Source organism: Camarhynchus parvulus, chromosome 7 (assembly GCF_901933205.1).
Source record: "Camarhynchus parvulus chromosome 7, STF_HiC, whole genome shotgun sequence".
Classification (NCBI taxonomy): Eukaryota; Metazoa; Chordata; class Aves; order Passeriformes; family Thraupidae; genus Camarhynchus; species Camarhynchus parvulus.
The window spans coordinates 15,683,178-15,696,023 of NC_044577.1; the positions used below are offsets into that span (position 1 = coordinate 15,683,178).

A 12,846-nucleotide genomic window follows, 5' to 3' on the forward strand; every position below is an offset into this window, starting at 1 on the left:
GTTTTTCTGCTACACTAACCACATTCCCATCCGCTTGCCTGTTCTAAAGGCCTATTTTCCTAGGTTGGTGTTAAACCACCTGGCACTTTGATCAGGCTCTAAAATACAGAAGAGAGTTTAAGAGTTTTAACTCCTAAGAGTTTATTTTCTGGTTGAACTATTCCTGAGTAAAATTAGGTACACAAAGCTTTACTCTGTCAGACAACATAGCTCCCATCATTGGTGTGATGATAATAATTAAAATCTAAAGTCTAAAATAGCAGTTTGCATGTTTGTAGAAGAATAGTTGACCCAAATATCTTGGCTACCTTGTAACACAAAGGCAGGGGATTTCACACCACCAGACACAATGGGCAGTACTAGATCCTGTGGCAGGTAAACATCAGAACAAGAAACTTAAGCATCCAATTTTTATATTCAAAACTCTACTGAGCAAGTCTGAGGTTTCTATTTGGAGACAGGAAGGCCTGGTTTTGGAATGAGTATGCTGCACATAGATGTTGCATGTGTAGCAAGATATAATTTATGCACCCTTCTGGTTTTCTTCTCAGACTCCTTTCCAAGAATATATATATATATATATAGCCAAGACTCTTACCAACATCTGACATTATTCTCACTTTAAACTAAATGTTACTGTAGTATTGTACCCAAACTGTCTTATTTTAAGACAACACCTTTCCTATTCAGTACATTAGCTTCAACAAAATATCAAGCTCATTATCTCATTTTTGACAGAAATGAGAAATGCTTTAGTCAGAAATAGTAGAAACAGACCAGTACTTTCTTGCCTTCTAACTTAAATGATAGAAATTCACTACTGAAATATACAAAGTAGTACAAATCAAACCTTGCTAAAGGTTTTTGATGTGTATGCTTGTATATATACACGAAATTATATTGCCTAAAAGAAAACAAGTCACCATGGAAGCAGTGACAATAGATTAACACAGTGTGACTAGTTTAAGTGAATTTAAATATTCCACTTTCATTACAATGCCCAACACTAAAATACTAGTTTGACTTGCTGGATAAGGATTTTTACAGCTGGGGGGCAGGAGGGTGGCCCCCAGCTCACCAGCTGAACTAGTGCTCCTGAAGAATCCAGTCACTCAGCTGGGCAGGCAGAGCCCTTGGGACTACACTATTTCAACAAACTGTACCTGCCAACACTGTTCAAATCTTAGGTTTTAGAGATTGGCACAGTGACTGGATGAAAAAGTTCTCATCTCTCCCAAAGGAAGCTGAAGGATAAGCACAGAATCTCCCACAGATAGCCAAGGCTTCTTTGGAGAAGCAAGATGAATGTGCAGTTCAATCCAGCTGGAGAAATGTGACTCAGGTGCAGCAAAGCCCAGATGCTTCCATCAGTTTCCTCACAATAACCACTGACACTGTCAATTCAATCACCAGTGGACACTCAGCATTAAAATCCCATGCACATAAAATATTCACAGGCACTTCTGTTGCACAATGGAAGAGCCAGCAGATTACTGGAAATCAGTTTCAAGTGGCAATTTTAAGGGCTACCACATGGGCTTAAGCACCAGTATTTGCCTAATGTAACACAGTCTTGCACGCTGCAGAGTTCTTGCAAAAGTCAGCGTGTGGGTGCAGTAATACTGAGGCAGTATTATGGTAAGGTGTTACAAGAAGACATTACCCAAGGAACAATTCCTCAGAGCCTACCCCAGTTGGACTTTGGGTTACCAATCCAGCCCCGCCCAGCTGGAAATTCAGAACCCTTTCTATGGGTGGTACCAGAAGATCCCTCTCCCTCTCCCCTGGAGCAGTGTCTCTGTTCAGATTACAGAGTCACATTTCTCAACCAAGCAACACTGCAGAGTGCTTCTGAAGCCAGTAGTAAATCAGCATCAGGTGCCTGAAATAAACAAAGAACATGCAGCCCAAGGAATTGTTTCAAGAACTGCTTTGTGAAAGCATCATTTATCTGGAGAGGAATACCACGCTCCAGGCAGAGAGTATCTGCTATGTTTGTCATTCTTATGCTTTTTCCCTCTTGGAACACCTTCCCTGCAGCAAACCCAGTATAATTGTTCTCAAGTCTGAAGTCAGGTAACACCTGTTTTATAACCTTAGACACATTCTAAGTTTGTGTATTTACTGCTGCCTTTCAAACTGATTCCAGGAAATATATCTATAAAAATCAGTCAAAGCTATTTAGACTTTAGGGTCTGTAGTCCACACTTCCAGCTAAGCACCTGCAGCTGCACATACACCAATTCAGTTGCTATTCTGCTTGCTGAATACCTAACACAACAACACAAACCTGGGCTCCTAATTACAGTTTAAACCTACAGGAAGCAGCAAATGCAGACAACCAGATTTTAGGCATAACATCAAGAGTTTAGGTACCCAAAAGCACAGTGCTTTTCTTTAAACTGTTTTGATAAAACAGGTGTTCACTTTCCTTACATACATTCTTAGCCTTGACTATTTCATTACTCTTCATTTCACCACAGTGTAATAAACAAAGCCCCAAGGAATAAGGAAATTAGTGTTTCTCTAGTGTTCTTCCACAATAAATAAAGTTAATTAGGGTGAATTAAAGATCAAGCAAAGCCAAGACATTATAATCATTCTTCTCAGTAAACACTTGGCCAAATGATGATTCTTATCCAACAGAATACTTTACTAGAAGCTCTCTCTATTCCACCTACTACTTCAGCTGACACCAGTTTCACTTTTATCTTTGAAGACACTGCTCTACTACAAAATGCACACACATGGCTACTTCCAGGCAGTAAATGAAACAGCACAAAGAGATCAGTCCTTTGAGAAGTATTTTCTGAAAGCTTGCAAAATCAGGAGTTCTGCTTTGCTGTCTTAAAAGAAATAACTTAATGAAGGAATCAACTGTCTGCCATTTTTCTGCACAAGTAAATTCAGTTCCTGGACACCTTTTTACCTATCCCATAGAGAACCTTTTAGCATGCTTTGTAGCAAATACACCATGGCTCAAGAAAACTTTCTGGCCTACACCATGAACCCCAATGGTGTTGCACAAACAGCCCAGTTTTGCATATAACAACACTACAGAGGCATTAGGCTTGTCCATCACATTCAACCTGCAACTGATTTTTTATACTCCACATTATTTATTTTCTACAAAGAGGTACATTGTCACAGACATTTCTTTTATGAAAAATCCTCTCTCAAGATTTTTCCTGCTGAAGCTGAGAAGTTCAGCAACAAGATGTAAACAATAGGTTATCTGCTGCTGTGGAATGCAACAGGTCCATCTGGATTGGCCCAGCTCAGATGTTTAGAAATAATGGCCAATCCAGAACTGAGCTTGCTCGGACACAGTCCGAGAGAGCAGGGTTTGTTATTCATTCTTTACTTTTCTATTCTTAGCTTAGCAAGCTTCTGAGAAGCCCTCCTGCTTTTTATTTTTAGTATAGTTATAGCATATGTATATATCATAAAATAATAAATCAAGCCTTCTGATAATGGAGTCAAGGATCTCGTCTCTTCCTTCACCCAAGACCCCTTGTGACAACCATCACAGTACACTAACACTTCAGGAAAGTCTAGTTGACTGCAGTCTACTACACTACTGATCTCCTTACTTTGCTTCAGCTCAAAGTAGCTTCTAGTCCAAGTAATTACTTTAATCTATTGCATTATCAGATTATTCTAATTCTATTCAGTTTAAATAAATACATCAAGTTTAAATAAACAGCTATATACACATTGATTTTCTTGCACATAACAGTTCAGATCTCAGTAGATATCAAACAGCTGATCTACAAAAGTCTTTCAGTTTGTGCTGTAAACTGCTACTTGCTTCCATATAATAATCTATATTGAGCTTCACATATTAAACACTTCACACTTCCATCTAGGTTCTTTTTCTAACAAAATTTAGCTAATGACTATATCCAGTTTGGCTCACTTGGTATCAAATGATCTAACAATACATACTGTGTTACTTAAATTTTTATAGACTTCCTATATTTCATCTTCCTGACATGCAACTACTTGGAGCTATGTGTTAGACAGGAATTGCTGTAACATATGAAGTCACTTTTACCATCAGATTATGACACTTTTTTCATGTTAATGTTTCCATGAGAGAATCTTCTTTATCTGTTCCTCAAATATTAACTCTGACTAACAATTAATTGCTTTGATGCAACCACAGAACCTCCTGTGAACTGCCACACCTTCCTCAATGCAACAGGTTCTTCTGATTTCTTAAGACTAGTGAAGTGCCACCAGCCTTTTCCTTCTTCATCCTTTTTCACCACCTTAAACTCAGAAATCAGCTGCACCAGGACACAGCTTAGCACCACGTGTTGCTTAAACACTGTTCTCTAAAGGATGAAGTCTTTATAACAAAGAGCACTCAGAGTATTGGGGGTAAGATACAAAGCCTCTCTGAAGACACTGTTATATTCAAGTAGTACCAATTCTTTAGGAGTTAATTCATGTCGCTGCATAATGACATCATAATCCTTAGCAGCAAGAATTGCAGGTGTCTATCTGAAGAAGGCTCAGCAACATTAACACATTGCCCTGAAAAACCTGCCTGTGAACTCAACACACAGCTCACTACACACTCATCCCTTAGTTTACCCTGTGTAACAGTATGCCCATAATAATTAAAAGATATTTACAAGCCTCTCTTCATCCCCTCAGAAAGCAGCTTCTCCACAGAGAGAGGATAATCAGGAGATCCTCTCCGGCTTTCTGTTGCTCTAGTACAGAACAAATTTTAAGCCTACAAGCTACTGAGTCAACATTTAGTTAAACTTCATCAATTATCCCTTTTAACAAAGACCAAAGCATTGAAAGCTTGAGTAAGTTATACTATACAAGTTTTGATGAGCTCAACACCAGTGCATATTCCATCTCTAAGGGACTCTTGAGCACACCCAGCAGCTACTCTGGTACAACTCTGTTCTAGGAAGTTGTAGCACCTGACTGCTTCCAAAGCAGTACAGGTTGAACACTTCATGTATACACAGTTATTCTGAAGATTAATTAAGTTTTTAGTTCAAGTCTCACCAGCAAAGTGAGTTTACCAGTCAATAAAAGTCAACAGCATAATATAAAAGGACAGGAAAACTAATTTCAATGAAGAGTTGTTTTCCAGCTCAATTGTTTTACCAACTTTTTCATCATGCCTATAATCCTCTTCAGGCTTCAACACACATTGTGTAACCATCATTCCAGCCTTCACTGCAATGCTCAATTAAAATATTACATTTAAGCCAGGAACGCCACCAAGAAATAACATCTCTCTACTCTTACAGTGCCTAAGGTTTCCCTCAAGAGGATACTCAGACAAATACATAGTTACTTGTCTTTTGAGGAATTTTCCCATCTCAATAACTAAAACTTGAAAAAGTAGAAAGTGTGTTACAATCCTTAAACACATCAATATGTAAATGCATTGCCCAGTCTTCCAAGGCATTTTTACTTGGAAGCAAGAAGAATTAGACGAGACCCACAGAGTTTCAGCCAATAACGTGTACTCTCCATCCTCCCCTGGCTGGTGAGAAATAATGTCTGGATAAGATCTTTAGCAGTTTGGTCATTGAACTACCAACAAGAAAGCCATGTTTTCAAAGGCCACTGTCTACTGACTGTTAGAAAAACAGCCTGAAAAAAAATTCTGTGATCACAGACCTAAAGTACTGTAAAGGGTTTTTTTCCCATCAAAGAAAGCCATTTACTTGCAGAAGAAATGCAACATGAGGAGAGTGCATCTGAATCTGCTAAAGGAGTGTCTACAGCTTTGCTACTATTTCAAACACTACAGGAAAGATGCAACAGGTGTAAAGAACAAAAATTTTGTTTAAGGTATTTTGGCTACAGCTTTGCTAGGAAAAATTAAAGTAACAGTTCAAAAGAGGCAGTAGAGCTGAACTAGCATTCAACAGACTACAAGCAAACATCATCCAGCTTTAGATTGCCCTTATATTACCAAAAGTAGGCATGCACAGTCTCTCTAGGTCAGCTATTTTTACTAGATTCTTCCAGTAACTTTCTTGGCCTCACAAATAAAAATCAGCTCTAGATTAGCTGGGAGTCACTAGAACAAGACTCAGGCATTCATGACTTGCCCCCCTCAAACCAGTGTAGGCAATAGAACTTTCTCCTCCACCACTCCAAAACCTGGGTATTATCCTCAAACATGAGCTCAACCACGATCCTCATATCCTAGATATACTTTAGTCTCAGAATTTTCACATGCAGCATCTTAGGTGTGTTTCAACCATATCTCAGATGTTCAGACAGAAACTTAGGACTGAGATAAAGCTCCCTTTAAGTTTTTTGTGTTTCTATACATACAAATAGGCTGGGCTCTAAGTACAGCAAGAAAGTTGTACCTCTGGTGAAGAACCAGCTAAGCTTTCCAGCAAATTTCCAGAACAAGCTAAGCGTTTCCTTAAACCCCCACAGCAAATTTTTATTCTGAGTCCAGATCAAGTTATTTAGAGTAAAAATACGAATCCATTATGATCCTATAGCAAGTCCAACCAGGGGAGAGCAATGTTAGTAACTTATAGAAGTACAAATGTTAAGTTCCCCAAGCCTGTGTTTCCACAGAGAAAGAAGCGACCTTCCAGGTCACAAGCATCTTCACAGAAGTTTGTTTCTCCTGCTCTTCACAGATGCAATAACCGGCTGCAGAAATTATACAGCAATCCATTTAAAATAAATCCCTGAAAAATAGTTAAGCTGGTATTTTTCCAGAAACAGTGATTTCTTCCTGGATTCAAACCAAACAAAAACTCAATATGGAAGGCAGCAACTTCAGAACAACCCATTTGTCCCACTGAGCAGCACACGCATCAAATTCCCCTCAATGAGAATTAAATGCTTTCAAAGCTGTTCACATCTGACTGCATGTGCATGACAGCCCAGTCCTCCCAAAGCAGGCCAAGTTCAGGCCACAAACTTCCTGTTAGGAGAATACAGGCTATTCCTTGCTCTCTTTTTGAAAAAGTTGAGAGCAAAGCATGGGCTGAATGGATTTTCCTCAAACGAGGAACAGCTCTTCTATTCACTGCTTGCCCAGTCTGCCTCTGGACTACCCCCATGCACTAACACACTGGGTCCTGCCCAGAGCTCAAGAGAGAACAGGAGGTTGTCTACAACCTAAGCCTTAAAATGCTCTTGTAAGACAGCAAGCCAACATACATATAGAAAATCCACATCTAAGAAAGGGGGAGCAGTAAAAGAAAGAAAGTCACAAAATTAATACAAGTCCACCCAGGCAGAAAGGTGGCTTCATAATAATAAGTTACATGGAACTACATAATGCTATTATACCCATAACATTTTTAAAAAATTCTAGCAGAAAAAAAAATCCAAGAACCAGTGAAATAACTTTGAACTAGAGAATTTGACTGTCTTCCCTTGGTGTTATGTGACCTGACTCCATACTACTATAGACAGCAAGAAGCAGAAGAAAGTATTTCATAGCTCTAAAATTATTCATGTCTAAGAAACTTTTGTTAGAACCTAATGCATGAGCACACTCTGCCAGTATTTACATCAGCTGAAGGTTTCTGTGAAAAGGAGGACCGAGGCGACCAGACATAGACCTTGCTCTTCACACGTGCTGCATTCCTCATTAGAGCAGCCTCAAAGTATTTTACAAAAACAAAACTTCTCCATCACATCTACAGCTGTGAATCAGATGACCATGAACGACTTCCCATTTTACCACCATCCCACTTACTACAGAAACAGGTAAGAGGCTGAAGACCACCTTCTTTCGCTCTGCTCCAGTCCCCGCAGCGGTGAATGGCTTCAGCCATTTACATCACCCGCGAGCGGCACCTGCCTCACCCTCCTCCCGCCGCTCCTTCCCGCCCGCCGGAGCCCCGCTGCTCCCGCAGAGCCCACGCGGGGCCTCCCCGGGCCCCGCCGGCCCGCGCCCGTGCCCGCCCGGGAGCAGAGCGCTGCCAGAGCCCGGCCCCGGCCCGCAGCCCCGGCCCCGCGCTCCGGGAGACAGCCCAGCCCGGCCCGGCCCCGCCGGCGCGGCCCGCGGTGACCCCCCGCCCGCACCCACCGCTTCTTCGGGATGGAGCCTGAGGCCGGCCCGGCGGAGCCGCCCTGCGCCTTGCAGGGGCTCGGGGAGAGCGCTCCCCGCCCCGGGGCCCGCGGCGAGCCCCGCAGGTGCCCGGAGATGATGCGCAGCCGCCGCCGGGCGGAGGACGGGGAGCCGCCGCCGCCTCCCCGCTGCCTCCCCGGCCGCGGCCGCCATCGCTTCCGTGTTGTGCCGCGACCGCCGCCGGGTGAGAGGGCGCGCGGGCGGAAGGCGCCGCCCGGCGCTCCCCGCGCGGGCCCCGCCGCACCGCCCGCCCCCCCGGCCGAATGAGCCCCGCGCCGCTCGATCCCGCTCCCCCGGCACGGCCCGGCCCGCGCGTCCTGCCGGAGCTCCTGCCTCGGCAGCGCTGGGCTCGGTGGGCAAACCGGAGACAGAGAGAGAGAGGAAGCGTTTATTAAAGATTTCCCGCCTCCGGTGCTGTAATTACAGCCCCTCTGGGTCGCTGAACAAACTTGAGAGAACACAAAGGTGTCCTTTAGAGATGTGGATTGCCCAAGTTAATGATGAAATGCTAATTAATGACAATAGCATAGGCGGGTTACTTAAGAAATAGGTCGATGAGGTGGCAAATAATCTACAGGTGTTGCAGATTTTATCATGGCTGTTGATAGGGCCACAAGGCCCCGGTGAGTGCGGCCTGCTGAGCCGGGTGCCTCTCTCTGCCTGTGCAACCCGGCTGTCCTGGCAGGGAGGATCCTGCTCCCCGGGATCTGCTCCCTCGCTCAGCCCGCACCAGGAAATGAGTGCTTACCACTTCGGGCAATGCATCCCCCCTGCTCTATCTGGGACACCCATCGTTGGGCCAGTCCTTGCAAAAACTGACAATCCTGATCGTATTTGGGACCTTTGGGAACATCTGGGATTCACTTTGTAGCATCACTTTGAAGAGGGAGAGGAATTGGGATTTAAGGGGAGATAAAGATTTGATGCCAACCCCAGTTGCTTTCTGCTGTGAATTTACCTTGATGCACCAGAATGCTTTGGATTTCCACAAAGGAAAGGATGTGAAAACTGTAAATGTGTTAAAGTAGAACAGATGAGAAGATGATTTTTTTCCATCAGGGAATGAAAAACCACTTAACAAACCGAGTCCCTTACAAAAGACTAAGGAAGATAGGTTATCAGTCTTCAAATATGTAAAAGACTGCTACGGAGTGAAAGGACGCAATCAATCTGCCCTTCGTGTCCCAGCTAGGTTGGTGAGAAGTAATGAGCTCAAGCTGCAAGATATAAGTTCAGTATTAGCACTACTTTCTAATGGCAGTGAAAATGAAAAACTGTTGTAGTCTGCCTAAGTAGAGAACAAAGTCACCTTCATTAGACAGCGTTAAGAACGGACAACATACATCTGTCAGACATACCATTATAAGCAGTTCTGCTCAGGGCAAGGTGATGGGCTAGATGACCTACTCAGATTAATTCCAACTTTTCCTCTGTGACATGAAGTATCTCACGCTGTTGAAGCCTGCTCGGTTGTCACACAGGACCTACTTTCATGATCGGCTTTTGCCACTGACTGGCACTGACCAGCTCTTTGGAAGTCCTGAAGTGGATTGCTGGGATCTATGTGATGACTGATACTTTGATAATGACATTTGGTCTATCAATGTTGATTTATTTGTTCATTTCTTCCTCAGATGTTTGTTACCTATGTGAAATAAAATCCCATGAAAATTTATAAAGCTCTTACCCTTTTTCAAACCTCTTCTAGGGACCCGTTTCTCCCATGATACTTCAAAATGGTACCTTTCCATTAAGTAAGCAATTTGCAGGAAGTTCTCAGGGGACAGGCTGTACTGCGCAAGCAGTGGGACTTAGGCTCAGTTCCTTACCTCACATGCAATATTGGTGCTTCTTTGAGTCATAGCTCCCCATATATAAACCAGGGGTAACAGTGTCTCCCTAGAGAAATGGGTCTGAAGATAAACACACTGTGGACTGTTTGACAACAAAGGACCAACCCCAGTAATGCCTACTGATGAGAAGCAGTTCATAAAAGTCACCCAGGTGTTATTACTGTTTGTTTTGCTTTTATTCTCACCATTGTTAATTTATTTTATGCCCTTTGTGTACTTTGTCTAGAAAATAGCTTGCAATTTTCCTGGGGCAGTGATTGCACTAGTTGCAATGGGATCTCAGCCTTAGGTTTCTGGTATTAGTGCAACATAAACAGCTGTTGTGGCAGTTCAATAGTTTGGTTATGGAGTTAAATTTCCCCCCTGTGAATAATCTGTATACAGGTTTCTGGATTAACTCATGCATACCCACATTTAGCTGTCTGCTGCTGTGGAGGCAGTCTGTAGGGAACAAACACAGGTCTTGACTGAATTTCCATTCACATTGTTTACTGAAGTTCTGGATATAGCTGGGAGGAATTTCAGTCACAGTTACCTAAAACTTTCCACACTGCTGAATGCTGCCAAACGGATACTAAATCCCCTGTAGTAGGCTTCAGATTTTCCTAGAATGTTTCCTTGTATCCCAGTCACTTGTAAGGAACAATAGTGAGCCCATTGGTCATTTATTTGATCCTAATTGTTGAGCTTCACAGTAAAAAATTGACCTCAACTGGAATCTGATAAGTAATATTTGTCATCACCTCACAACTTATTTCTCAAAAAAAGTTCCAAATTAGTTTTAAAGTATGTGTGTGAATGAAGATTTAACTGGGGATGCTAGAGATGTAGTGGTATGATTTGGAAACTATTGAGAGCCTTGTCTTTTGCAAAGCAGAGGAATAGCTAAGTCACACCTTATTTTTGTGCAACAGGAGTCTTTTCTTACAATAAGCATGCTAAGCTCCTACCAGTGCTCTGCATGCAATCTCTCCTTCCCTTGGAAGGATGGCAATCTTCATAAAAAGCAGCAGTCACATAGTGCACTATCAGATTGTGAAGTCACTGTTTCTCATTTGCTGAAGTGAACCACTGGCATCTTTTCAAAAACTATATCTAATTTAACCATATGATTCATTCTGGTAAGTAGTAGTGCTGAGAAGAAAAGTTAGGGAACAGGATTTTGAAAGTAATATGTTGTGACACTGAAGAAAATTTATATCAGTAAAAATACCAGCAGATCTACAATGCAGTAGTTGGAAGTATTCTAATTGTTGTTGAGCCAAAGCAGCAGCCTTTGCTATTCCATGAGCTGTCCTGCCCACAAAACCAAGTGCATCTGTAAGCATAAGTGAGATGCCAGCTCAGTGTGACACCTCCTGTCAACAAAGGCCCGCATTTCCAGAATTCTGCACATTGGCATTTTCAGGAAACACAGTTTTAAAGCCATTTTACAGTGTAATACAAAATAAAGTTCCCAAAGTACTGTAAACTTGCAGAGAGGTCTTCAAAACGAGGTGTCTCAGAGTTCCATTACAGAGTGGTCCCATGGGAGACTACAGGGGGAACATGTTCTCAGGACAAACACTACACTCTTAGGCAACCTGCACACAGGCTATGCGAAGAAAAGACTCTTCTGATAAATCTTCTTTCTTTGAGTGGAGTCCTGCAACAGGTTGTAGAGAATTACCTAATATAGCATGAGAGCCCCTGAGATGTAGGTATCAGATGCAGAAAATTCTTAATGGCAAGTAGCCCCTATACATACATCTGAGAGAAGGTACAGTGTTCAACCTAAACTGTAGGAAGAATTTTGAAACATTTCAAAGAAGTTTTATAGAAACACAAGAAAGTTCCCAGTCCTGGCAGGACGTGCAGTGCTGTAGTACATGTCTGTGCTATTCCTTTACTGACTAAATAGCAGAAAAAGTTGTGGTATTATTTTTGTTTATTTTTCATTTTAAAGTGACACAGCTTTAAGCTACAATTCTTAATTCACCTCACTGCTTCTGAAGGCAACAGAAGAACATTACCATAATACTAGGCTTTGAGAAAATAGACATAAAGAAGCCTTTGCTTTCTAGATAAATGAAAAAGTAATAAACTAATTTTTTCAAGGCTCTTCATTTCATGGTACTACTTGAAAGGTTTAAACAGAAGGAAACACCTGTTGAATAAGGCGTGTTCCAGGTATTCTTGCTCTCTCCAGTTCAGCCACTATTAAGATGTGATTGACACAAATGTATTAGAACACCTTTTTGTTCTGTACCCCTGTACAAAATGACACCGCCTACAGAAGAGGTGGGGTTTTGCCTGCCCTAGGTTTAGGATGGGTGTGGGACATCCACAGCTGAATCATGGACTCAGAAGAAGCTGTTGAGGCAATAAAAGGGGGAAAAAGGCATAAGCCCTTGAGATAACCTCTGGATTAGTAATTTTTTCACTAGAGGGGGAAAAAACAACAAAACAAGCCTATACACACATTCATGAACATGTCATTCAACACCAAGTAATTCATGCTCTGGGAGGAGTTTGTTGATATGGAATGGCCCAAGAAGTTTCCCTAAAGTAGACAATTTCTCTAAGACCTACTTAAGCATTGTGTTACTTTTACAATGTCAGCAGAGTCCCTGGGAAAAGGCACTGCATTCATCCCTCAGTCCATCCATGCACTACCAGCTTACAGCACTATGAGCTCAGCTTGGCAGCCTCAGTGCCACAGAAGAAGAAAGGCCCAGGTCTCAGAGCTCAGCATTACAAAGCAGCCTGCAGTACCTCAAGCCATTGGCGAGGATCAGCCTGGATTTGAAAGGTTACACAAGGATAGGAGTGATAATAGGGAAAAAATATAAGAGAGAGCGTTGGCCATGAATGAAACCTCTAATTTTGGGATCTCCAACCAGAAGTTGACCTTTTTTA

General features: G+C 42.3%; 1 protein-coding gene across 1 annotated transcript in view; it reads right to left on the minus strand.

The window, feature by feature from the left end:
• AGPS (alkylglycerone phosphate synthase) overlaps positions 1-8,248 on the minus strand; it is a 48,683-nt gene extending 40,435 nt beyond the window's left edge. The window contains 2 exon segments of the mRNA XM_030952052.1: positions 8,054-8,220; positions 8,222-8,248. Of these exon segments, the coding sequence (XP_030807912.1) occupies positions 8,054-8,220; positions 8,222-8,248 (194 nt within the window).
• Between the last annotated feature and the right edge of the window lie 4,598 nt (positions 8,249-12,846).